Source organism: Rissa tridactyla, chromosome 4 (assembly GCF_028500815.1).
Source record: "Rissa tridactyla isolate bRisTri1 chromosome 4, bRisTri1.patW.cur.20221130, whole genome shotgun sequence".
In the NCBI taxonomy this organism is placed as follows: domain Eukaryota; kingdom Metazoa; phylum Chordata; class Aves; order Charadriiformes; family Laridae; genus Rissa; species Rissa tridactyla.
The window spans coordinates 27,980,815-28,002,807 of record NC_071469.1 but is presented as its reverse complement, the minus strand read 5'-3'; the positions used below and the strand labels follow the sequence as shown (position 1 = coordinate 28,002,807).

At 48.5% G+C, this 21,993-nt stretch overlaps 2 protein-coding genes across 6 annotated transcripts in view; one reads left to right on the top strand and one right to left on the bottom strand.

Moving 5' to 3' along the window:
- Window positions 1-4: 4 nt before the first annotated feature.
- On the bottom strand, window positions 5-14,005 carry VIPAS39 (VPS33B interacting protein, apical-basolateral polarity regulator, spe-39 homolog). Of its 4 annotated transcripts, XM_054198092.1 has the most exons (20): window positions 13,890-14,004; window positions 13,680-13,772; window positions 13,072-13,171; window positions 11,639-11,782; window positions 10,591-10,629; window positions 10,184-10,248; window positions 7,520-7,576; window positions 6,545-6,637; window positions 5,846-5,879; window positions 5,284-5,386; window positions 5,168-5,195; window positions 4,911-4,984; window positions 4,276-4,351; window positions 3,846-3,980; window positions 3,244-3,285; window positions 2,752-2,841; window positions 2,264-2,350; window positions 1,633-1,722; window positions 1,208-1,312; window positions 5-934 (listed from the first exon to the last, which is right to left on the bottom strand). In XM_054198092.1, the coding sequence occupies exons 2-20, from the start codon at window positions 13,770-13,772 to the stop codon at window positions 914-916; spliced, it is 1,476 nt and encodes a 491-aa protein (XP_054054067.1). In that variant the 5' UTR covers window positions 13,890-14,004; the 3' UTR covers window positions 5-913. The 4 variants fall into 4 exon arrangements, with proteins under 4 accessions (XP_054054067.1, XP_054054068.1, XP_054054069.1 ...); XM_054198093.1 differs by lacking the exon at window positions 3,244-3,285 and having other exon boundaries at window positions 13,890-14,005; XM_054198094.1 differs by lacking the exon at window positions 7,520-7,576 and having other exon boundaries at window positions 13,890-14,005.
- Window positions 14,006-14,111: 106 nt separating this feature from the next.
- AHSA1 (activator of HSP90 ATPase activity 1) overlaps window positions 14,112-21,993 on the top strand; it is a 14,867-nt gene continuing 6,985 nt past the window's right edge. The window contains exons 1-9 of one of the 2 annotated variants that reach the window (XM_054198097.1): window positions 14,116-14,451; window positions 14,844-15,034; window positions 15,218-15,300; window positions 15,966-16,083; window positions 17,745-17,833; window positions 18,185-18,319; window positions 19,087-19,188; window positions 19,738-19,789; window positions 20,232-20,653. In XM_054198097.1, coding sequence (XP_054054072.1) covers window positions 14,372-14,451; window positions 14,844-15,034; window positions 15,218-15,300; window positions 15,966-16,083; window positions 17,745-17,833; window positions 18,185-18,319; window positions 19,087-19,188; window positions 19,738-19,789; window positions 20,232-20,404 — 1,023 coding nt within the window. In that variant the 5' untranslated portion in view covers window positions 14,116-14,371 and the 3' untranslated portion in view covers window positions 20,405-20,653. Of the gene's footprint in view, window positions 14,452-14,843; window positions 15,035-15,217; window positions 15,301-15,965; window positions 16,084-17,744; window positions 17,834-18,184; window positions 18,320-19,086; window positions 19,189-19,737; window positions 19,790-20,231; window positions 20,654-21,993 lie in introns of those variants that run through there. The other variant, XM_054198098.1, reaches the window with a different exon arrangement.

Genomic DNA, 21,993 nt, shown 5'->3' with positions numbered 1-21,993 from the left:
CAAGGAGAAAGAGACAGCTTTATTTAAGGAATTGAAGTGAGGTTTGGAAGGATGAAGCCAGCACTTGCCTGAGGACTTGTGTTTCTGAGAAAGTGCAATTCAATCCTTCCTGGAATAACACTCTCAGAGAAAAGAGCTGCTGGGGCCAGCAGGTTTGGGCCAACTCAGAGGGGTCCCTCCTTCCCCTCCATCCAACCCAGCAGGGCTCTGACCAGCTCCACGCCATGTGCCTGTTCTTCCCTGACAAAGGGATCTTCCAAGAGCTGCAAAGTGCCAGCACAAAGATACCAGCAGAGGCTGCTGTCCTGGCTCTCTGCAGGAGTTCATACAACACCTCTTTTTTTCCTGGGGTGAGCCAGAACAAACCAACAAAAAAAAAATTAGCTTTAAGGTGCAGCTGGTTCTTTTCCCCAACACATTCTGATGCAGGGAGAACACAGTCTGGTAGGCTTTACTCCCGCCACTGCCACGACTGGTGATGCTCAAGCCAGCTTGAGTGTTACAGGGACCACTCAGCACTATCTGGTGGAGACCCCCACAGGCCTGACTGACCTGTTCCTCTTGTGAGAATAAGCCCAGGCACCACCTAGAGCAAACGTAACCTTGCTGTGCCCAGCAACTTCCCTCCGTAAACAAAAGTGATGCCTGGCTTACAGCCAAGTCAAAGGGAATCAGATTCCAAAAAGAATCAACCCTGGTGGATCAGTACCATGGTTTCGCTGGCTACACTGGAACAGCTGCCTTCAACCAGCCTGAATGTCACTGTCCCAGGAGCCACGGGAACCCACTGTCACTGACGAACGTTGATCATGCAATGAGTAGTAACGGAGTTGCTCTGTTGGCACTGCACTGGGTTTTGCAGTTTCCTCTTTCACTGGCAAGGCAACGGCCAAGCAGGCTGCTTCACAGGTGCTCAGTTCTTCCATCGGATTTGCTAAAAGAGAGAACAAGACATGACTAACACCAGTGCTGAACACAGATCCCTCAGGGGCCAAGTTAGTGAGTCACAATCCCCAACAAGGACAACTATGGCCAAAGGGTGCTACTTCTATCAGTTTCACCCTTCATTCCTACACTGAATGCAACCCCAAATCTAAGATTAGCTTCCCAGTAGGGATAAAAAGTATGTAGAACAGCCATGGCCTTACACCTAATTCATGGCCGTTTCTGATGAGAGTCTCTGGAAGAAAAAGTAGGCGTTTCTTACCATGTTGTTGAGAATGCTGTTTATCTTCTCTTCTTCTGCAGAGCCTCGCTCCACCTTGCACTTATATGCTGTCAGCTGGATGCGATCCTTTAGATCCTTGTACGTCTAGATAAACAGCAAAACCAGCACCCAGCTGAGTGAAGAGGACACTTACACAGTCAGATGGTGCCCTGCAGATGAGCTGGGCAGCTCTTCAATCCCCCCTCAAGTTCCCACCACAGCACAATTTCGCAGCACAAACACTAGAAGCCACACACTGGCTCAACTTGGCTTCCCCTGGGAACTGTATCATTGCTCCCAAGCCACAGGGATAAACAAACCCCAGCACACACAGGACAGCAGCGGCATGTGGCAGAGCACAGGAAAGCTAGGGAGAAAAAGCAGGCTCTTGGTTCCATCTCTTCACGCACACAGCAAGGACCTACCTCAATGACAACATCATGGCACTTGTATTTGGTGGCAAGGTTCAACCGTGTCTCCACATCCTCCACCAGGCGCACATACTCCTGCAGTACCTGTGAGGGAAGGAAGAATGTCTCAGCTCTCCTCCTGCCTCATTCTCTCACCGCCGTCACAGAACCTTTCAAGGTCGCTGGTCACACAGACTCAACCCCTGCCTTCGTAAGGCAACAAGCGACCAGGACAAGACTGCTCAGGACCCCAGAGGCAGCAAAGCTTTGCTCACAAGGCTCAGAGTCCTAGGCTACCTCGTTCCTGTGGATCAGGTTAACCATTGCCACCCAGATTAAGCATATGCAAAGTTAACATAGCAGACAAAGGTGGCAATGCCACTCTCCTCTGTGGGGAGAAAGCTCCCAGACAACTCTAGGCCTGCCGTCCCTCTTGCAGTCAGACCTAGGAGCCAGCCCTCACTACCACCCACACTTCCTGTAGATGCATGGGTTGTTCAGCTGAGTGCTGCACCCACCTGGCAGAGCCAGCAGCTCGGTGAGCTGTTCTGCCTCTCTCAGCTAGGAAGCAGCTCACTTGGGGAATCATTCACACCCCAAATCCCAACAAAGAGCAGCAGGACATAAGCAGCAGTTCCTTGCTCACCTGCACAGGAGCATTGTTCCTCTGCAAGATCTCCACCACCCGGTGGAAGCCAATAGGTGCCTTCTTCTTGGTGTAGCCCAGCCAGTTCTGAAATGAGCACCAAACCCTACGTTAATCCTAAAGGGCAATCCCTCCAGCAACTAGAAAATGTTTTTCCCCAATGCCAGCAACATACGCCACACCACCAGCCACCACATGCACCACTGGCAGAGCCCTTCATGCAGCGGCTGGGCGCAGGTTGGCTGCAAACCCTTTGGTAACAGAGCATGAGGGCAGCCCCCTTCTCTGACCTTGTTGCTGCAGCCAAGCCAGGCCCAGCAGAGGTCTTAGGCAGGGAGAGGAGGAACGTATTGCAACACCCTCCAACAGAGGTGCTGGGCCCTGCTGAAATAAAACCAGTCTGTCCAGTAACTCCAGAACAAACCAGCTATCGGTAGCAGATATCAGTACTTGGAACTGACTCCCCAGCAGGGCTTTCCACAGCTCACCTTGGTGGTGAAGAGGGCATCCACATCATCCCAGGCTCGCAGCTTGGCACGAGCAGCCAGGGCAGTCAGCACATACTGCTTATCAGGAATCTGCAAAGCAGAAAGCTGCAGTCAGAGCACTAGCACAGCTCAGAAGGCCTGTGCGGGTTGGACAGGAATGGCATCTGCCCCCAGCCCTGTCAGGACTCACACCAACAGCCAGGCAAAGAGGTGAGATGCTGCCTGAGACCAAGACTAGCACTGCAGAGAGCAGGAGGTGGCGATTTGCAACTGCTGCTGCAGCCAGGGTGCACCCAGTGAAAGCCTCCACGTGGCTCCCCCACTTGCCTTTCCAAGCCTCCAGAATGGCCCTGCTCAAGGAGGACGCCATGCCCCTCTCCCTGACTCAGTGCTGAGCCCCTCAAACCCCTCCTACCCACCCGCCTCGCTAAATACATTGTGACTGCCCACATTTTCAGCTAGTGCTGCCACAACAGCAGGAGACTCACATACCTTAAATGTTTTCTTCAGGTTGGTCGGGCTGCTGAATGTTCCCTAGAGAAAGCAGACAAGTCATTGCAAACTCATCAGGGCAGGCCACGGGAGAGGTTCAGACACCTATTGTAAGGCATATGCCTCACACAGGGTGAATCTCCCCAAGTTTTTACTGCTTTTTGCTCATGTCAGTGCCACAGGAGGAAACAGCTGGCAGAAGAGAGCAACTATCCCACCCTATTAGCTCTCTGGTTTGGTTTCCCCTACATCCTCAACTGGTGCATCTCCAGCACTTCCAAGACCACCTCACCACACACCTCAGCCTCATGGGATTAAGGGCCAATTCTGGCTCCTTGGAGCCAGAAGTAAAAGACAGTGTTTTCTAGGAGGCAACTCCCTGACAGTCTGTACCAGGCTGAACGTCCCATTTTAGAGAACAAAAGAAAACAACAAACTGGTCCCCAATGGACAAGGCGAGCCGGGTTCCTCTAGATCTCTCTGAGGGATGAAATATGACCTCCCTCCCCTTCTTTCCTTAACATGCTCCAGCTTAACCACTCCACATATTGAGGCTTTGGGGATGAGATGTAACCCTTTCTCTTCTGCCACATCATCCTCACCTCAGCCTCTGTGTAGTGGTAGAAACAGGAATAGAAGAGGGTGGTCACTAGTGGCATGTTGAGAATTGAAGCCTTACGAGGATATTTCCGAAATATTTCTGACTGCCCAGCAGTCTCCAAGTGCCGATCATTGGCCTGTGGAAACAGGAAGACAGAGGGTGAAGATGAGCCAGGGCAACTGCCTGACCTAGCTGTGGGGTAGAGACCTGGCGAAGTGTGTTGTGATAGCAAAGGACAAGCACAACCTTGACACGCCATGAAGTCTCAGGAACGGCACTTCACACATGTGCCTGGCATAGCAACTTGGATAGCAGTTAAACTACACTATCCATGGCAGGCTGGTTAGATCTGACGTGGTATAAGTTAGGGACAGATAGAGATCTCACAGCTAGTCCCAGTCATCTCCTGACCATCAGGGAAGATTTCATACCTCGATGATGATCTGTCGCTCCAACAGGGTATAATGGTCTTGGATGTGGGAGGTATCCTCAGCTGAAAATGGCAGCCTGGCCAGACATGGAGGAAGGAGACACTGTCAGCAGCTCTTAACACAGTACACTTAGAAGGATGCTCTTCTCCACCAAAGATGCTCCCCACAGACAGAGAGAGATGTGGGGAACACCTCCCATTCTCCCCAGCCTGAGTGGCTAGTAGGTACTCAAGCTCCTGCCTTGCTGCCCTCTCCAACTGGCTCTCTCCTAGACAGGCTCCAGAGAAGGAAAAATAATGTGGCATCTCTCACAGAACAACCTAAAGCTGACGCTACCCATTTCCTCAAGTGCTCAGGTACCCAAGCTTTCATCCTTCACAACCTGAAGGGTCAATGATCAGAAGGTCCCTGAAGCCTCTTTGCCTCCAAGCAACAAAAGCTGCTGGACTAACGATCACCACAAACTCTTCCTCTCTGGACTACATTCTGTCCACAACATCCCCCTCAACAACCCGAAACCAATATCAGCTCTCGAACTACATAAACTGTGGCACTAGGACAGAGGTCTAATTTTATTTTCTACCACTTTCTGTGAAGCAGCCACATCCCTCCCACCCTCTCGCATTTTTTCTTACCCAATGCAGCCTTTCAGAAATTCCCTCCTTTTTTCTACATCTTGGATGTTCAAATGCTCCCGGTACTGGGACAGCTGGAGGGAGAGGGAAAAGAAGCACAGCCTGTTCTCATGGATTTGGGAGATACAGGACTCCAGAGGGCAAAATGGGGATGCAAAGCTCTTGCCTGACTAGCAGACACCCTGCAGCCAGCATCCCCCTGCCCTACACTCCCTCTTCACTGAGGGAAGGGAGCTTCTGCTCCTGGGAATACTCACAGCAACTTCCTCAGTCCTGTCTAGGAACCTGCAAAAGGGAATGAGCAAGCATTAACTGGGAGGTAGGTTCCTAGCAGCCTGCTCAGCCCCACCACAAGGCTGGGCAAGAGCCTCACCTGAGCAGATCCAGAAGCAACTTCTGCTCACCCGTCTCTTTGAGGAAATGGATCAGATGACACAAGGCCACCTGCCGCACCTCCAGCTCCCGAAACAAGATCTCTACAGGAGACAGAGATATGTAGAGGTGGGTAAAGTAAGTTAACACTAGCAAGACAGAGGGAGCTAAGCATGGTGCATGGAGTTAGAAGCCATTGGCAGGATTCAACAGCTTTACCCCATCTCAGAACACAGTCTTGGAGGCTAGAGCCCAGAAGAGCTCATTCACTAGGCTGACAGGGATGACTAGGCTGAATTCACAGCAATGTTCTACCCCTACAGATTCTTTTTCATTCACCCCATCACCACTACCACTTACCACTGCTTAAAGCTCCTCTCTGGGGCCTTTGTAGGCATCACCATCCCCCCCTCCTGTGTTACACTCACTGAAAAAATATTTTGTGCTCAGTAAAGTAGCAATACCCTAGATGTTCTCTCTGTGACTTGCACCCAGCAGAAGAACTAGCTCCTCTTCCCTTAATTGAAATTCACTATAAAAACCCTGGCCCCAGTCACACTTACCTCTCCTTAGCGTCCGTTTCAGGAATATCAGGACCTGTTAGCACAGAGAGGCAGCTCTCAGCTGACCAGATCGGTCTTCACCAGAATTAAGACAGACAAACAGCAAACTGGTCAAGGCCTGGGGAAGCTTTTGCAAAGGGCCTCTGAAGACACAGCTCTTAGAGCACTGAACCGAATTCTGCTACCCACTAGACACAGGACAAGCAGTGAGCCAGGGCCACAAGTGCCTGGATATCTGCCTAAGCTCTGGATCTTAAATAAGGGAGACCAAGATTTACAAAGAAAAGCCTTTCCACAATTGATCCAAGGGCTTAAAATACCTGGGTAAGGGAAACTTAGACACAGTCCCATTTGCTGCCAGATGCTTTGGACGCCAAATAAACTGGAAATGCCCTGCAAATCTTCTATGCTGCAATCAGCAGATTAAACCTTAGCCTTCAAGAAGCTGCTGCAAAGAATCTGAAGGATCAGGTTCCTTGCTATTAACCTGACATGAATCCTGCAGAGTGGCAGGAAAGCCAGAAGGAATATGGAACTTCCCAGTCTTATGCTTTGACATTTTCACTAACTGCTTGGTTTTAAGGGAAGAACAACCACCCATCTTACAAGATTAGGTGGCCAACTGACTGCATTCACACAAGCACCCTCTGTGGGGTCACCCAGGAAGTCCCAGTCCTATATGCGCCCATCAGGACTCACAGCTGTAATGACATTCCCATCATGCCCTGCTACAGCTTCATCCAAGAGCACCAGCTTGTCCTGCAGGGAGCGAAATCTCTCTAGAGAGCAGATCTGGAGACAGAAGAGATATAAGTAGGCATACAGGACATCAGACAATCCCCAGGCTGAACCAATCCCCAAGGTACTACCTCTTCTTCCCCTACCAGCCCTTAAGTGACATGAATAACCGTCCTCCCAACCACCAGAGAACTTCTCATTTAGCTGAAACCATGTGCTGCATGATCCCTGGGAACCCTTGTCCACAGGGGCTGCACAGTTAGCCTCCACTACCGCCCAGGCTAGGACAGCAGTCATTGTACATTCAGCACAAGCACCCTTGTAACAAGGCAAAACTTCCCTGCACACCACAAACCACTACCTGACAGGACAAGAGAATGCTCCTCCTTTCCATGGAGGAGACCAAAAAAGTAGAGTTGTAAGACTCTTCCTCCCTTCTTCTTACCCCTTAATTGTGGCCTCTCTCAGCCTTTACTTCACCTCAGCCTTTGAGGAGACACATGCAGAGTAAAACCACAAGCTCACTGTGTGCTCACTGCAAACTGAGGCAGCTGAGATTAAGATTCCAACTCCAGCATAACCAAGATTGCTTCTGTCTTCCTCCCTCTGTTTACCACCAACTAAGAAGGGAACTAAAACCCCACACCCTTAGATTTTTTCCATAAACCCAGCCCCAGGGAGCAGAAATGGTAGAGAGGGACATAGCAGTACAGATACCTTCTGTCAGAGCCTAGCTGAGGGGACAACTCATAAACAATACAACAAAACCCTCAAAGTCTCCTGCTGCTCCTGAGCTAGTGTAATCCCAGCACTGCCACCTGGCAAAGCACCATCCCTGCTAGATGCAGAACAGCCAGGAGCACAGGGAAGCCTAAAGCAGTTTAGGACCACCCACCCTCCATCTCTTCCAAGCAGGTGGGAGTGGAAAGTCCTTACCTTGCCCCTCTGCATTCGCCTGACTGTATCTTTGGGGTTCCAATCACTGCTGTAATCCTGCCACAAGAGAAATAAAGAGCTCTTGAGCGTCAAGAGGCCAGATCATGCCAGCAGCCCACAGGCTGCTTTCCACTTGTGCTGGATCAGAGTAATGGCCCCGTGTAGCTTCTCAGACTTATCATTTAGCTGCTCCAGGGCAGACGCTAGTAGGATGTGTCCCTACAGTGTTCAGGTGCCGAGGGAAGCTAGAGGCTCAAATGTTAACACAGAATCTTTCTATTGCCTCAGTAAGGTCTGTCATCATATCCTTTATAAGAAGTGCATTTCAACGGGTTGTCCCCCTTACAAATTAAAGCTCCAATGTTGCTTTCAGAGGGACAAACAAAATACACACAAAACTGACAAACCCAAAACCGAGAGGGAAGGAGCCAGTTTCTTGTTACAATTCAGACAGGCTGGTGAGCCATCCACAGCAGCATGGAGAATGCAGGGACGACAGCCTCAGGCAAATACCTGGGGAGTCTCGCAGGACTAGTACAATATGACAAAAGCACCAAAGCCTGTAGTGAGACCATGTTAAGGTAATATGTGACTGCTGCTACAATGACCAAAGTTCTTCCCTGCAGCCTGCAGACACTACGAGCTGGAAGCACTGGATAAAAGTGGCGGTGGCCTGAGCCACTCCTGAACTCAGACTCCAAGACGACATCTAAGTTCTTTGTGAGGCACTCAAGCCAACAGTTGTAATTCAGCCTTCTGCCTCAAAAAAGCCAGAGAAAGGGAGTAACCAGAACCAGCTCTGAGGACATTGAATTTTAAAGTCATTAAAGATTTACTGAAAGCCCAAATCTAAAGAAAAAAAGGGCTGACCCAGTCCTGTCAGGGGACCACTGCACTCGAGCCTCTCAAGTCAATGTAGAGCCAAGTGTCAAATGTCCTGAGCACCAGGGCTCCCTCCAGCACCTCTGGCCAGAGGCAGCTCCTCAGCACGTCACTGTCAAGACACTGGTTCAAAGCTACCACTAACCGTACCATCTTTTTTCCACCTCACTTACAATACTCCTGCCTGCTTTTAAGGGGCTGGACAACTTTTCTCCTTCCTGCTTCACTGCCACTGCAGGCACAGAACAGAACACAGCAGGGCACACTTATTTCTCCTGCTGTGCTTTCAGGAAGTGCCTGCCTGTTAGGCTATGTGATTAATGGCTAATCAACATAAACACACCAACCTGGTGAGGATCAGATGGCCAAGGACAGGCGGAGAAAACCCAGTAACCTAATCAGTGCAATCTGAGCACACTGACTTGGCCACTCCTTGCCACCATCAAATGAGACAGATTAGGTCATTATCTGTTGTGTAAAACCCTCCAAGACGAGTAAACCAAAGAAACTTTCTCCAAATGCCATGCAACCCTAAAGAGGCACAGGACTTAGTATGAGATGCAGGAGAAAGAGAATCCTGGTATGTTTTAAGACAGTTGTGTAAATGTGTGAGGCTTATTACAGAAGTTTACAGGAAAGACAAAATGCAGGGAAAGGGAGGGATCAAAATTAATTGGGCAGGAGTAACCAAGGGAAAATAGAGGGAAGAGGGGCCATAGGGTGCCAGCCAAGTTTAAACAAGTGGCTAGTTAGTGTGCTTGTCTCACTACGCCCTGCAATGCATCACTGCAGTCTATCTTACATTCTCATTAAATTCTATATTTAACCAGCTTCTGTGTGGGTGGGTTCTCTATTCCAAGCGTATGTGTTTGTACGAACGCTAGCTAACTTCAACCTCAAGCAGCCAGTGAGTAGAATAAGCAGCCTGAGTACCAGGTACCGGAATGGGACCATGAACCCTAGGGGCTCAAGGGTCCAGGTGCCAGCAACTGTACGAGACTGAGGTCTGGGATACAGCTACAAAAAAACCCTGTATGTCTAAAACCAGCTGTTGGAGAGACCCATAGAGTGTGTGTATGTTCCACTAGTGGAATTCAATCCTGATCAGACAGAAAGGAGGCTCAGGATCAGGCTTAAGTGTTGTGTGTTTATGTGTCTGTTGGTAAACGCATTGGTTTCTGTCTGTGTTAATCAGTGTGGGCAGCTGTGTTAGTATTGTGGATGTCTGTATCTGCTGGGAATACGAGCTCAGTCCTGGGGACGTGGAACCACAACCTCACACCTAGTAGAAGGAATCCACCCAGTCCCAAAATCCACTAGATTCTGCAACAACCAATGCTGCCTATCTTGGAGAAGAACATTCCTGCCAACTGGAACTCCACCTCTGTGCAACTCCCTCTGTGCTGTCCTGGTGATTCATGAACAAGAAATTTAGAAGCCTTTAGATTTAAAAAATTTTAAAAGCACATGTGATACCAATTTATCTGACCCAGCATAAAAGCCGCTTACAGGCAAAGCAGTATTTAGAAATCCTTTTCACAAAGACCGCTGAGCCATTCATTAGAAAGAGTAACTAAGACTCCCAGCAAAGCTCCCCACTTCTGAGAAAAAACAGAGACCACCTAAATTACTCTGAGGCTGCATTTTGCATCTCTGTCCTATTCCCTGCATTGCCCTCTGCTGTCTGAAATCGTGATTAATCACTTCCCATGAAACCAATAGAGTAGTAAAGTCCTCCTGGCAGCACTCTGACCTCAGCACACTACCAAACAGGCTGCTCACCTTGTACTCAGCTTTCGGTCTGCGCAGCTCTGGGGCATAGTTTTTAACTCCTGTGTCAGAGAGGGCTGAGAAGGAAAGGCAAAACTGAGTAGCATATCAAAATCCTGATTCACACCCACTTCCAAAACTACCTTTTTCTTGGTTTTTATGGTTAAAGACCCAAGCTCAAGCACCAAATGGTAATACAAAGTTGCTCTCAACCCAACAGTCATCAGTTGTATATAAAAAGATTACCCCATACCATCATGACAACTCTTTCGCTTCTTTGCTGAATGACTTTCAGACAACCCTGAAACAGTTTCCTTTTCTGCAACACAAGGAAGGTGACACTTCCCCTTTTTAGGAAACGCTTTGGTTTATGTAAATCTGCACCCCGCCCAAAATGAGGAACGGATTCAAAAACTTACCATCTGAAAGGGACTGAAAACTTGGAAGTTTGTTTCGTCCTGAAATCAAAACAAACACTCATGAGAGACTTTCTTCACCAGCAGTATCTCTTGCAGAGAGAACACAAGCGTAGACTGCAAGCCAGTGCGCTGCGGCTACACCACCGCAGAACATGCCACTCTGTACAGTGATTCACACTACACCAGCATAGCTGGGGCTCACCTGCTTGCAGTTTAAGACTTTGAAGTTGCCTGTGGCATCACAAGCCATATCACATCCCAGCCCTATCTGCCCGCTTGTTGCTGATGCCAGGGGAGGTTAGAGAGCCTGAATTCACTCATCTACCTGCAGAGCAGAGGCTCAAGCACACAGTGCTGCCCAGGCCATGGCAACACGGACAGCTGCATTCACCAGAGCAGCGATATAGATGCCTTTTATTATCACTGTATTGTCAAAGTTGAGAGTGAAAAACCACCCCAGAGGAAGAGAGACAAAGTAAAAGCTGGTCTGTTGTCTGGCTGTGGGACAACAGAGCTGAACTTCTGCAAGCTGCTTAAGTCTCCCCATGGCCTGCTGTGCAGTTCCCCCCATAACTAGCTATGCTACTACTGCTGCTACCATGCGTTTGCTGAACCAACTATAACATCAACAGCAGCCAGCTGAGCTCCAAATAAAGTATAAATAACCTGTCTACAATAACATGTCTACAGTACTGAAGATAAAATAAGGGCCACATGGGTCCAGCCAGTCCCTTTGTAGCCTGCTCTTTGCTCATGCAAACGGGTTGCTGTACAGTGCTGCGCTCTACCTTGCTGTTCTATGGAACCTGCCTTTTAAGAAGCCATAATCTCCAAAGCCTCCTCCCATACCACAAGAGTATGCGATCTTCTGCACAAGACAGTATCCAGCTTCTGACCAGTGAGATACACTCCCCCACTGAGGAGAGATCCGGGCTTCCCTGTTTTGCAATACACTTAAGAGAAAACGATTTACGTATGATAACACAATTGCCTCTTGACACTCTTGAGGGAGAACTCATTTGTCCACATTGTGTATGAGGAACCTCACCTTTGAATAGGCTGCTTAGGGAGTAGGAGGAAACTTGTTTGGGAAAAGCTGCATAGGAGGAAGAGCCCTTCTGTAGACTGGAGTCTCGGCCCTCCAGTGAGCTAGTGCTGCTGGAGGCTGTCTCTTTGATTGACCAGGAGATACCTATGTGCAGACAGAAGTCATTTATAGCAAAGAAAGAGAAAACCAACAAAGAATGAGCTTATGGCATGACAGGAATGTTACAAAGTGTATCCTGGTCAGTTCTGCGATAGCACTTCCTCATAACTTTGGCCCTCAGCACTAAGTAGATGCAGCGCACAGAATCCCAATCTCGTGTAATACTGCTTGTTAAACAGTTGGGCATTGTTGTGCAGAAATGGTGGATTTCAGCAATATTGTACAGCTGGTTATGCTTACCCCATGCAATAACATACAAACGTTGTTGCATGGGGTAAAACATACTCCTTGCTCTCAAGGTAAAGAGCAAATCACAAGAGCATAAGAACATACCTCCCTGAGCAGTGAAAAACTAAAATAGTTTTCCTCCCCAAAGGAAGGAGGAAAGACAAAAAGACAAAACAGCTACCGATGTGCATATGCTGCTGGCAACAACGCATATGTCTCCCTCCTGCTTGTTCGAGACACATTTTTCCCTTCTTTTCACACAGCTGCACAACATGCACATTTTAGGACAGGCAAAAAAGCCAATAGGTAGAGACCTTGGGTGGGAAAAGAAATGGCCTGAACCAGAGGAAGGAGCTACAGCATAGGACAAGAACAGACTCTTTGAAGGTCCTCTAGGTGATAAAAATGTAAATGTTCACTGTTCGGCACTGGCTAGCAAATGCCACACATTCTGTGGGTCACAAACTCCAAAGCGCAGCAGACAGCATTGTGTGTGGGTCATAAGCTCACTCCCATCATCACTAGAAACTCATTTGCTTAGTGCTTTCCCTTTCAAACTTCAAGCGTGAGAGTCAGTCCATATACACACAAAAACTTGGAATATCTCCTTAAAGTGCTGTGGGAACAAAGCACAGAGAACTTTAAATGGTGCTATTTCAGGCAGCAGTGTGAAGGAAATGATCACCTAGAATCCTGCAGGCCAGCTGAGCATGATAACTATCAAGCCATAACCTCCAAAATATCTGCTCTAACATATCTAATATCTGCCCTAATCAGCTATGTTTTGGGAAAAACAAAATGATTTCCCTCCGCTTGTCTGCATTCCTCTTCTTTATGTAATTTATCCTTCTGCTAGTTCTTTTTTCAGTGGATCCACGCAGGTAAATCAAGTGGCTGACAACGTGACCTGAGGAGACTAGAATTAGACTAGATATGCAGGATTAGATAGCAAGTAGTACTCCTGACCTCGACTAAACGACATGACTTATGTGGTAATTTTAAACTCCCTCTGTCTCAAGGATAACTCGCAGTACTTCTGCACTTACTTCCCACAGGTTCCCCGCTCCAGCTGACCCTCTCAAGGTCGTCATCATCATCATCGACGATATCCCGAAGGCTATTCACTGCCCGTTTGGATTCCTTTAGCTACGGACAAAAGAAAGAGCTTGTATAAAGACCACCAGTGTTACAGAGTGTGCATTGCTTCCTATTACCTTCAAGCAATCTCCCCCACAGAGCTCTGAATACAGCTTCTTTGGCTTCCGCTGCCTCTTCCAGAGGAGATATTTTATGCCTGTAGGTGTTCAACTGACACAGCAGCCCCTTCCTCACCGCTGGGAATCTAAAGGCCACTGACACGGGCACTGACAGCTCAACCCGCAGGAGATGCACTTTGGTGCAGGGGCGAGGAGCCATCGTCCTAACGAGATTTCGGGTTGGCGACCGTAAGGCACGAGGCGGGAGCCCTCGGTGGCCTCCACACAGGGCAGGAGGGCGGGCACCCACACCACCCACGAAGCACAGACCCTTGGTGAAGCGCGGGGCCGAGGCCTGGGCTGAGACGGCCACGGAGGGGCCTGCCCATGGGTGGAGTGTGCGTGTGTGGGGGATACACTTCACGCTGAGCCGCGGCGGGCCCGGGGCCGAAGCCTACCTGCGAGAGCTCATCATCCTCGTCGTCGAAGGTGAAGGCCCGGAACTTGGAGCTGTGCCAGTACTCCTCCTCGTCCGCCCTCGCCCGGCTCATCTGCAACGGCACCGCGCGCCGGCCTCAGGGGAGCGGCTGCCTGAGGGGAACCACCGCCCCTGCTCCCGTGGTCCCCGGTCCCGCCCCTCGGCCCCGCCGCCCCCCGGCCCCGCTCACCTCTCCCGCGCCCGGCACCGCCACCGGCAGGGCACGGCTGGCCAGGGAGGGAAGGGCGGGCGGCTGCCGCGCAGGGCACGCCGGGACATGTAGTCCCCCCGCCGCCGCCCGCCCCGCCGTTTCCCTCCATCGCGCACTACGAGTACCGCTATGCCCCGCGCTGCCGCAGCGGACGGACTACAAGTCCCAGCGGACCGCGCAGGGCCGTGCGGTGTCCGGAACGGGCGGCTAAGGGCCAGGCTGCCGGGGCGGCCGGGCTCGGGGCGGCGAGGCCGGCTCCGGGAGCTGCCGACCGGCGGGGGACGGGACGGGAGCGGCAGCTGGAGGCGGCGCGGCGGAACCAAGTGGCCCGGCGAGGCGGGGGGAGGGCGCCGGAAGGGACCGTGCCGGTGACGGAAGCCGGGAGGTGGCGCGGCGGCCGGCGGTTCTAGCAGTTTCCACGGGCGGTCGGCGCGGAGGAGGAGGCGGCGGCGGCGGTCCCGATGGCCAAGTGGGGGGAGGGAGACCCGCGCTGGATCGTCGAGCAGCGGGCGGACGCCACCAACGTTAACAACTGGCACTGGTGAGCGGGGCGGCCCGGCCGGCCGGTGGCGAGACCCGCCCGGGAGGTCCCCGTCCCCCTGGCTGGAGGGAGGGTGCCCGGCCGGTGTCCCGGGGAGGGGCTTTTCCCCCCTTCCCTCCCCTACGAGAGCGCTGGTGCTGAGGTGGAGGTGTCCGGCGTGATGCCTCGGGAAAGCCGTCGCCTCTGTGGGTGTGAGGGGGGGGTGCCCCGGGGGAAGGGCTGGGGGGTGCCTGGGGCCGGCTGTGTGTGTGTGTGTGTGTGTGTTGGAGTTGGGTAGGGAGGGAAGGAGCCGGGGGAAGGCTCGGTAGTCCCAGCGTGTGCTGGCGGTGTGGCCTGTCCCAGATTCTCAGCTTTCCCCCTCCCTCCCTCCCCCGCCCCCGGCTTTCTGGCAGGACGGAGCGGGATGCCTCCAACTGGTCCACGGAGCGGCTGAAAACTCTCCTCCTGCCTGTCAGGGTGGAGGGTGAGGAAGGGGCTTGTGAGGTGACAGAAGTGAGCAAACTGGATGGAGAGGCCTCCATTAACAACCGCAAAGGGAAACTTATCTTCTTCTATGAGTGGGCTATCAAGCTGGCATGGACTGGTGAGTGATGTTCTCCCCTCCTGTTTCAAGGCCAGATTAAAGTACAAGGTCAAAGATAAGCATGCTTACTTCTTTTAGTAAATAATAATAAAGCAAAGTATTGTATTGTGATACAATAAAAGTTTGCTTTTACAACAACCAGACTCAGAAATGTTGATCTGAACAACATAATTGTAATTGCAGGCACCTCAAAGACAGGAGTGAAATACAAAGGTTATGTGGAGATTCCTAATCTCTCAGATGAAAATGACATTGATGAAGTTGAGGTAAGCATAGCTACGGTCTAATACTGCTGGCTGTCTGGCTGTTCTAACAGGAATCCTCACAGCATTAATATTTCTTTTCCTGTTACTTTTTTAGAACATTTGTGTAGAACTTCTTTAGTGTTAGAGACTGCTTAAGTTAATAGAATAGTTAGAGTTGGAAGGGACCTTAAAGACCATCTAGTTCCAACCCCCCTGCCAAGGGCAGGGACGCCTCCCACTAGACCGCGTTGCTCAAAGCCCCATCCAGCCTGGCCTTGAACACTTCCAGGGATGGGGCATCCACAGCTTCCCTGGGCAACCTGTTCCAGTGTCTCACGCCCATCGTAATAGAGTGGTGAATAATGAATTTATTCCTTGTATCTAATCTAAATCTCTCCTCTTTCAGTTTAAAACCGTTACCCCTTATCCTGTTGCTACGCTCCCTGATAAAGAGTCCCTCCACATGGTGTTAGATCTCTATCAAATTAATTCCTGTCTTCTAAATATAAGGGGTTTATAGCACATGAAGGTATTTAGGTAGGCTGAGACAGATGAAGTGAGGGATTAATAAAACTGCACTGCCTCTTGTGAAAGTTTAGCCAAAGTCTAACTGTGATGTTGAATTGAGTAATGTAAGGATCATGCAAATATGGCTTTGTTAATCAGCACTTGTCTGTCTTGTTTAGATCCATGTCAGCCTTGCTAAAGATGAGCCTGACACTAACTTGAAGACCCTGATGAAGCAAGAAGGCACAAAAAAAATTAGAGATGCCATGAAAACTTACATCAGCACTCTTAAAACAGGTATGTACCTGAGAGGGAGAAGTGTTACGGGAACCCATATGGACTAATGCTGAAGAAGGGATGGGGGTAACGAGAGGAGTGAATATTAGTTCCTCATCCCATCTCAACAAGAAGGTGTCAGAGCAACAACAGTAACTTTTCTGTCTCTCTTGAAAATGGTTAGCATTTGGCCAGAAGCACTTCTGTCTCTAGACGCTGTAGCACAGCCCAGAAAGATTGTTTTTGGTGATAACCCAATAATAAACAGCATTTTTTGGTTTATGTTTTAAAACTGAGAACGTCCTTCATGTGCTGAAGCTCAGCTATAGTGAAAGTAAAGCCAGTGAAATGTATTTTCTACCCCAGTGACACAGAGTATCAGTCACTGCACGTAGCACAATCTGGCCTTTAGTTTGCTTACTCCCTTGGAAGGTGGTATCTTTTCTCCAGTTTGCTGGTTTTTCTCTTTTGCCACGCTAGTAAAGGTGTCTGGCGTTATTTGGATTTGAGAATAACCGACAACTGGAAATTGATTGCTCTGCAGGTTTTGTTGGTGTCACTGAATGAGCTGTCTCGGCATCTGGATCAAAAATTTTTTTTTTATAAGATCAGTGGTTTCAGTAGTTGGAATTAAATCAGCGTGCTTTGTTTGAGTTTGGCTTTGCTCTCTAGTACAGGCTGGGAATGCGGCAGTTGCTTTTTATGTCCGTTTACCTGTATTACACTATATGGGCTAGATATTCAAGTTTTGCTGAGTACAAACCACCACTGGTTACTGTTTTTCTAGGATCAAATTTCTATATCCTTATGTTTTTTCAGGCTTTTTAGTGTTCAGGGTGGGGGATGCAGCCACACAGAGGAAGATGAGAATGTTATTCAGGAAGAACTGTAGGATCTCGTGGGCTGGAACAAACGAGAATAGGTGGGAACTAAGTATTGCAGGATACAAGATTATACATGTATAATAAAATTCTGCTTTATAATGGAATTTTGCCAATTTGAACAGATGAAGAGGAAGGAGAAAGAGCAAACTGGTTTATAATTGGTAAAGGCAGAAGCTGTAGAGCTGGAGAAGAAGCAAACATGATGCTAAAGAGACTGAAACTTCTGGTACCGTTATAAAAGCGCTAATGTTGCAGGACAGGGCAGTGGTGAGACCTCACCTGGGTTTCTGTGCGTAGTGCTGGCAACTGGTGTCAAAAAAGATAAATTGAAGATTGATTTAGAAGTAACTTTATTCTGTACTACAGTGATATGAGAAATGGAGAGCCAGTCTGAAAAGAAATGGAAAAGCTTGGTTTGGTTTGTCTGCACCAGCAAGATGGAAGTATCTGAGAGGCGATTGCTATTTACATTAGAGAGAGAGAGAAAAAAAGCTGTGTAAGCGTAAGGCTAATGTTAATATGAGAGCAATAAGAGTGATTGGTATGTCTAGGGTACGAAAAGGAGGTAAGTTTCTAACTGTTAGTCTAGGCCTTCAGTGGAGAGTAGTGAGGGCAAGAAGAATTAATTGCTTGTAAAAAGAGGTCCATTTACTTTTTTTAAAAACTGTTTCAAGTCGTGGGCGTTAGCAGGAGCAGGGGAGAAACCAGGAAGCCCTGTTTGATTGTGTATTTCAAAGAACAGTTAAAAGGTTTACTTGATCTTTTATTAGTTTCATGGGCGCATTCCTGTCTTTCCAGAATTCACCCAGGGCATGATTTTGCCCACAGTGAATGGTGAACATATGGAAACAACACCTCAGGTGGCTCCTAAAGCAGAAGACCGCAAGGTAAATAAAACTGCGCAAACATGCTTTTGCATCTCTGAAGAAAGGTACACAGTACTAGATTCTGGGGTTTACAGGTGCAACCTATGCTGTTTACAGGATATACATATATATATATATATATATTCAGGAATTGGCAATCTGTGGTGTAGGCCTGACTGTTTTGATTTGCAGCACATAATATTTCTTAATTCAAGCAGAGCGATAAGTCTCCTTTTTACACTCAAGTATGATTGTACCTAATTACATCTTTACCAAATGCCTTTGTTTTTTCTCTTGCGTATGTGAACCACTTGTTGAGTTTTTTTGTGAAAAAAGTACGTGTGTGTGTGTTTTTGTTTCTTGTTTTGTTAGACGGCCGCTAGCAGCAGTACTACCACATCACAGTCCAAATCCATAGGAGTCAAGATCCCTACATGTAAGATCAGCTTGAAGGACACCTTCTTAACATCTCCCGAGGAGCTCTACCGGGTATTCGTTACTCAGGAGGTAATACCAGGCTTGTTCTGAGAATTGTTCTTTGCACGTAGTAGGTTGTTCCTAAGAAGCTATTCAAGGCATTCTGTAGGACACTCACAATCCATGAGAGTGGAAGAAGAAAGCTGGTCTGCAGAACAGTTGCTTAAAGCTCGTGTGTGCATCTTGTCACACAGTTGACAAGAGAGGGTAATTAATGCCAGCCAGAAGGCAATTCCAGACTATGGTCAGCCACCTATCTGTAGGTGTATCTCTTGCTGCATGTGGTCACATCTCTTGGTATTTACAGTTGTGTGCGCTTTTTGGTTTTTCCTGTTAAGGTTAGGTGGTATCAAAGCATGCCTGGGAATAAATTCCCCTCTCCTGCACACTGTTGTATAGTTTAAGAAGAGAGAGCAGCATTGTGTCTTTACTTAAACATGGTCTTAGTCTTTTGTTCCTCCTTTAAAAAAAAAAAAAAGGAAAAAGAAAAAAATATGACCTTTTCTTTAGGTTTCATTAAGGAATCAACAGAGTAAATCAAAGTGTGGCTTACAGAACACAGCATAGACTGTGAAAGCTAGGGATTCTTTTCCCTTGGCAGGCAAAATGCTGCTGTAGATGCTGTAACCTTGCTATTCTGGCCAGGGCAAGGCTTTGGTCTCTTCCTGATGAAGACCTTACACTGTTGACTTACCTCCTCTTCCAGAACTTTTGTAGCTAGGTGGGAAGCATTAGGCAACAAGTTTCCAGGCAGATAATGTCAAGTAATACAAGTTTCTTTTCTGAATTCTTTTTAGATGGTCCAAGCTTTCACCCACGCACAAGCTGCCTTGGAGGCTGATAAAGGAGGGAAGTTTCAGTTGCTGGATGGCAGTGTCACAGGAGAGTTCGTTGACCTAGTAAGTACTAACTAGTGCAGGTGTGTCTGCAGGTGTCAGGGGTACCTTTTTTATTTTTGAGGTATCAATTCTGTAAAAATGCTTCAGTTAGCTAATTGTAGAGTTCTACCTGGTACCCAATAGTTATCTATAGTCGCTGTGGCTATCAAAGTATTCATTATACTATGGATTAATGTATGGGACTTCAGTCAGGGGAGAAAATCTGGCTTCCGGTAATGTATTTGCCCTCTCTGTGTGATTTTACTTATTTATTAGGGGTTGAAGGGGTGTAAATGATAGTAACTGACCCTTTTCCTCTTTAGCCCTCCTGCCACTAAAGTCTTCTGTACTGGGACACTGTCTCAGTGTTAGGGGCTGTACTATGGCCTAACTTCCTAGAAGAGGAGTGGAAAGAAAAGGACACTTAAAATCTCTTTCCCTGTGTGTGTGTGTGTTTTTCTCAAGGGGTCTCTAAGGCTTCAGATCAACACAGTTCTAGTTGTTTTCTATTAAGACTGCAGGATTTGCCAAAAATTACTACTCGATCTTTCTGTGTTTTTTTTTTTCAAGGTCCCTGAGAAGCAACTTGTTATGAAATGGAGATTTAAATCTTGGCCAGCTGGTAAGTAGTCCAAAAGTAGACTATCATATTGCAGCCCTTGCAGGTGTTTGAAGAATTCCAGCCCCATTTCCCACACTGCACTCTGGCTTGTGTTTGGGGAGCACACGGTGTTCTGGGAGCTGCACCAGCCTTATCCCAGCTTCATATCCCACACGGTCGGGTCAGAATCGTCAGCCACCGTTTAGAGCAGCGGCCGGGGATTAGGAAGGATGAAGTAGCAGCTTGCTCAGCTGTGGCTGCAACTCCTTCGAACGCCATGAAGAGGGAGCCCTCTCCTCCCTCTGTTTCTGAGGAAGGCCTGCAGCTGCCATAAATAGGTCCTCTGTGAAGGACCCTGAGGAGTCTTTTAAGTGGTGCTGTGTGAGAGGAGGAGCAGAGCAGCTCCTTGGGGCGGTGTATACTGTACTACACACTGCTGACAGATTTCCTTTGGTTCCTCTAGGGCACTTTGCAACAATTACCTTGAACTTCACTGACAAAGGTGGTGAGACAGAGGTGTGCTTGGAAGGCAAGGGCATTCCTGCCAGTGAGGAGGAAAGAACAAAGCAAGGCTGGCAGCGCTACTACTTCGAGGGCATTAAACAGACATTTGGCTATGGCGCCCGCTTGTTTTAATACTGGTTGCTGGGAAGGCTCTGGCTGAAGACTCTGCCACGTGGACTGATAAATTTCTCACCTGTCCCTTTCTAATCTTGGCCTTGCTGCCGAGTAAAGTGGGATGACAGGTGATGAGGAAGGCCATTGAGCAGCACCACTTTCAGTCCCTCACTGCTTTCTGCATGTCTCGTGCTGCAGGGGATTCTCTTACATGTACATACTTCTATTGCTAAATAAACCTAACTTAAAAAAAACACCACGTAACTTGCGTCCTCAGATCAGCTTGAGTTCAAAGGGTCGGCCGATAGGCTGAGGGAGGGATCCGTGTGGAAAAAAACCGATCAATGAGGAGTGCTGATCCCAGTGTGATTTACTCCTCACTTGTGAGGGAGCAGAGAGCATGAGCTTGATGCAGTTTTTAGTTGGAGCAGCTGCTTGCTTTCTCTCTCTGCTTTTGATCTGCCGCTAGTAAATGTTTCAAACCCTTCCCATTTCTGAAGGGATCTAAGATCCTGTTCAAGCTATTCCTCTCCTCCCTTGCATATCCCCTTCTTCAACATGATCATTTCTTACGCTTACATGAGCCTGCTCTATGAGAATGCTGATCGTTTAGTCACCTAAATTGTCCCAGACAATCAGCAAACCACTGCTAGGGAAACTCCCACTTACAAAACAGTTCTAGCAGGTTGTGGGGCCCAGGGTCAGCTACCTCTGGGAGTTTCAGGCCAAAGCAAACTATAGGCTCTCCATGGGGGTGGGATTTATTCCTGTAAAATAAACAAGGTGCAGTACTTTTGGCTGACCCCACTTCAGCTGTTGCTTCCACTGGTGAGGAAGGGAAAACCACTTGCTTGTTCTCTGCTGCTAATACAGTTACTTCCTAGAGATGCCTTCTAAAGCAATAAACTTGTTTATAGGATGGGGGGAAATTAGTTCTGGTCAGAAGTGTCAATCTGCTTAACCTCAAGGGTTATGAAATGCTCGGTTTTCCCTTTGAGGCATGAGCTTCTCTTACGTATTTGGTTTTCTGCAGGTGTTTTCTGCAGAGCACTTGTAGTAAGCTCAGTGAGAATTACTGGTTTGGGTTTGGTGTGGTTTTTTTTAAATCTAGATGGTATGTTGTAGCCATTCCTGTTGGTAGAGGAAACAGGAAAAAAAAACACTTTAGTGCCCTTTTATAAAGCCCCAAATGTAATTGTTTGCGTTCGCTTTTAAACTACGGAGAGCACTTCTAGCCTTTTCCACTTGCTATTCCAAAATGACCTGTGACCATAAGGAAGGTGTATGGCAACCAGGCACCTGTAGATGCGGTGGCTTCCCTGTGTCCTGCAGGGCTGCCTTCCTTAAAGCATCACCTGGCTGGGAAAGGGGCTGCGGGTGTTTTGCCAGGATCCTTACGCACAAATGAACTACCGGCTGTGGGAGCATAACATAATGAAAACACACCGATGTCACCATTCAGCATGTGTGTTTGGTTTTCTGTTTGGGAAATTTGGATGGAAACACGGGAAACCTTAAACAGCAGGGCTAGAACATGTGTTCACAGCCAAGGCACAAGCTTTGGTAAAAGGAGAGCGAAATGATTTGAAAAACTGAAAAAACCCCAC